This window comes from Bison bison, unplaced genomic scaffold, assembly GCF_000754665.1.
Source record: "Bison bison bison isolate TAMUID 2011002044 unplaced genomic scaffold, Bison_UMD1.0 scf7180017864482, whole genome shotgun sequence".
In the NCBI taxonomy this organism is placed as follows: Eukaryota; Metazoa; Chordata; class Mammalia; order Artiodactyla; family Bovidae; genus Bison; species Bison bison.
Genome location: NW_011495042.1, coordinates 2,604,689 through 2,608,692, shown reverse-complemented (window position 1 = coordinate 2,608,692; position 4,004 = coordinate 2,604,689). Strand labels below are relative to the sequence as shown.

The following is a 4,004-nucleotide window of genomic DNA, read 5'->3' as shown; positions in this document are numbered from 1 at the left end:
CGAACCATCTCATCCTCTGTCATCCCCTTCTCCTCCTGCCTTCAATCCTTCCCAGCATCAGGGTCTTTTCCAATGAGTTAGTTCTTCACATCAGGTGGCCAAACTATTGGAGTTTCAGCTTCAGCATCAGTCCTTCCAGTAAATATTCAGGACTGATTTCCTTTAGGATGGACTGGTTGGATCTCCTTGCAGTCCAAGGGACTCTCAAGAATCTTCTCTAACACCACAGTTCAAAAGCATTGATTTTTCAGCGCTCACCTTTCTTTATGGTCCAACTCTCATATCCATACATGACTACTGTAAAAACCACAGCTTTGACTATACAGACCTTTGTCAGGAAAGTAACATCTCAGCTTTTTAATATGCTGTCTAGATTGGTCATACCTTTTCTTCCAAGGAGCAAGTGTCTTTTAATTTCATGCCTGCAGTCACCCATCTGCAATGATTTTGGAGCCCACGAAAATAAAGTCTGTCACTGTTTCCATTGTTTCCCCATCTATTTGCCATGAAGTGATGGGACTGGATGCCATGATCTTAGTTTTCTGAATGTTGAGTTTTAAGCCAGCCTTTTCACTCTCCTCTTTCACTTTCCTCAAGAGGCTCTTTAGTTCTTCTTTGCTTTCTGCCATAAGGGTGGTGTCATCTGTGTATCTGAGGTTATTGATATTTCTCCCGGAAATCTTGATTCCAGCCTGTGGTTCATCCAGCCTGGCATTTCGCATGATGTACTCTGCATATAAGTTAAATAAGCAAGGTGACTGGTTCCAAATCGGGAAAGGAGTATGTCAAGGCTGTATATTGCTGACATTTGCTGGCCCCTTAAATGCCTGTTCTGGTGAACCAGGGAACTGCCTCACCACAGGAGGACTTTATAACAAGCCAAGCATCTAATGATGGAACCAGCTATTTTGTAGAGTAATGAGCTGCTTGTTCCAGGAAGGCTTTAAGCAAACACATGGAGATCAATGGGAAAGGACATCACATATCGAGAGGTGGTTAAAGCAGGCAGCCTCTTCCACTCAGCTTTCTAGCTCAGAGATTGAGGGACGGTGGGCCACTTGCCTCTGGAGAGGCCACCGCAGCCCTGCTGGCATAGAGGGTGCCTCGCACCCCCAGGGCCGCACAATGGCAGGGGCACGTGGTGCAGTGACCGAGGGACTGGCCGGCTGAGAACAGTCCCAGGCAGGTCGGATGCAGCCTGGCTCCCATGTGGCTCCTGCAGGATAAGCCCCAGAGCAGAGTGTTCTAGGCTTCTGAGTGGCTCCTCTAGGACCTCCTCCCCAGCCTACCCAGGGCACGGCCTCCATAATCGGGCCTGTCCTGACCTTGTACTCGGAAACAGACTCCTCCCGTTTCCCTGCTGCCCAAGAGCCGAGGAGAGAAAATCAGGAATGCAATGGAGTTTTAAAAAGAAAAAGAACCATAATTTCTCTTGCCGTGTGCTACCCACCCAGAGTTCCAGGAAGCAAGACTCCCTGGTAGGTTGCTTAATCTTTGGTCCTTAACATTCCACTGAGGGCCCAGCTGAGAATATAAAGCCCCCTTGCACTCTGAGAACGTGAGGGCCAGCCAGGACAGGAAGGGCCGGGTGCACAGAGCTCCTGCTGTCCGCCCCAGGCTTCGGAGCTGGGGGACTGCAGGGTGGGGCCTGGCCCAGCAGGCTGCAGACACGTCCCTGCCCAGATCAGATGGAGCAAGGTGGGGGTCCCTGCAAGAAAAGAGTTACACAGGGCTGCTTTTTCTTGTGGAACCATCTAAAGCTCACACAAAATCTGCAACTACAGCACAGAGAATGTTTTTCCCCTGAGCCATTTCCGAGGGAATCGTTGACCTGATGCCCTATCACCGCCTCCTGCTCTAGTGCGTGGTCCCTGCGGCCGAGGCCCCTCTCTTCCGTCATCACGACGGACCATCCTTGCCACATGCTCCTCACCCCGTCCCAGGGGCGTCCAGAGAGCAGGAGGGTCTGGTCCAGTGCACAGCGCGTTTGCCGTTCTGTGTCTGCGACCTCCTTCGTGTCCTCAGACGTGTCCTGGACAGTCCTGAAGACTGCTGGGCAGTTGCTGTGGAGAGAGCCCCTTGGTTGGGCTTGTGCGCTGTGCCCTCGGCAGGAGACTCCCCAACGCCCATCAGGTGCTCGGGGGCTGCAGGCTCTCTGTCGGGTCCGTTACTGACGACGCTGACCTCGGTCACTTCATTAAAGTGACGTCTGCCAGGCTTCTCCGTTGCAAGGGGGCTCTTTCCTCTTTGGAGTTAATAAGTATTTTGTGGGAAGATAATCTGAGACAATGAAAATATCCCACTGCTCGTCAGACTTCCAGTGTATTCACTTATTTGTATCTGTATGCGCTCAGGGTTTCCTATTTTACTGTTACCGTCACTGTTTTGATGCTCAAACTGTCCGCGATTTGGGCCCTAAGAAGCTCCTTCAAGCTGGTTCCGTGTCCTGCCACGTTCTCATCCTTCTTTAAACATTTTCTTATGTTCTGGCAAAATAACCTGTGCTGGGCTTAGTTTCTCCTTTTCCTGCCCCGGCCCTGGAATGAGCCGTTGCTCCAAGGTGCTGCGGTTTCTTTTCGTGGAAAGCTGTACTGAGAAGCCGGCGCTTGAATGCCAGGCATGCTCAAGCCTTTGGTGGGGCCGCTGCTCCACCCAGACATCTAGCTGGGGGACTGATGCGCACATTTCCGTGGACAGTTGCAGATTCAGCTTCATGTGTCAAAGTCTGTAACTGCACACCGAGAGCTCCAATTTCAATCCTACACTGTAGGAAACATTCTCTATGTTTTCTCTGTGTATTTGTACCTCCCTTTTCCGACAATGAGAAACCTGGCTCCCGTGGTCTTTTTTTTTCTCCCGTGGTCTTTTTTTTTCTCCCGTGGTCTTTAATAAATGCACTTACTTGATGTGTAACCACTCTCTCCCATGTGCCCCCACCCGCTCTCCCACGCAGATCTCTTCTTCTCGCCTGGACTCCAACACTCCACGGAGGACCTCTGTTCCCCCGGGGGTGCCCCTTCCACCCTGTTGCGTCCTGACACCCCACACCGGCTCCCCTTCCTGGGGACATTCTTTCCTCCCTGCTCCATCTCTGACACCACTCTGGGACACCAGGCTGCCCCTTTCCCACCGTGGTCACCTCGGCTTCAGGAAAGGATGGGTGACAGAGAGTGAGTCAAGAAAGGTCTTCTTTGTATTTTTAAACATGCATCAAGAACACAGACGCAGAACTACAAAAGAATCGCAGCAAACACTCCAGACAATTTGGCAGTGAGCCCCAGCTCTCTCCCTAAGGAGACACGGTTCCATAACTGTTCTGTACCCAGGCTGGGATCAGATACTGGCGCTGCCTCTAACAGGTCTGGTAGCTTAGGCTCCCTTAACCTCACTGAGCCTCAGTTTCCTCAACTGTAAAATGGGGAAATGCCAGCACCCGGCTCATATTGCTGGTGTGAGGCCTCTGTGAGGCCAGGAAAAAGCGTGACCCAGCGCCTGCCCGAGGTAACTGCCCAGCAGATGTGAGCTCTGAGGACAAGCATGTATTTTTCAGAATCCTAGAAAACAATGATTGTTTCAGAGGGCGGGACCAGGATGCTGGGTGGGTGTTCCCGGAGCAGCAGCCAGGTTTTGTGGCTCCCAGGCCTTCCTCTTTTTGCAGGATTTTTTTTTTGGCACTCCCGCAGCCAACTTTGGGAGGGTTTCCTGGACAGAGGTCCTTGTGGCCGCTGCCTTAAGACACGTAGCTCAGGCCCCAGCGGCCAGTGCTCTCTGACCCAGGCCACCGCAGGCAGCAGCGGCAGCAGCATGGAGCTCTGGGGGCCCTGCGTGCTCCTCTGCCTCTTCTCTCTTCTGACCCAGGTCACCGCCGAGACCCCCACCCCCAAGGCCAAGAAGGCTGCAAATGCCAAGAAAGGTAAGGAGGTGGGTTGGGGAGCTGGTAGCTCTCTCCTTGACTGGCCCTCACCCTCCGTTCTCTCCTTCCCTTCCCTTCTCCACGAGCCCAG

At 52.6% G+C, this 4,004-nt stretch overlaps 1 protein-coding gene across 1 annotated transcript in view; it reads left to right on the top strand.

Annotated features, from left to right (window-relative positions):
• Nucleotides 1-3,608: 3,608 nt before the first annotated feature.
• The window catches only part of CLEC3B (C-type lectin domain family 3, member B), a gene marked incomplete at its 3' end in the record, with an annotated part of 6,228 nt that continues 5,832 nt past the window's right edge, over nt 3,609-4,004 (top strand). Inside the window, exon 1 of the mRNA XM_010862417.1 lies at nt 3,609-3,913. Within this exon, the coding sequence (XP_010860719.1) occupies nt 3,805-3,913 (109 nt within the window). The remainder of the gene's footprint in view (nt 3,914-4,004) is intronic.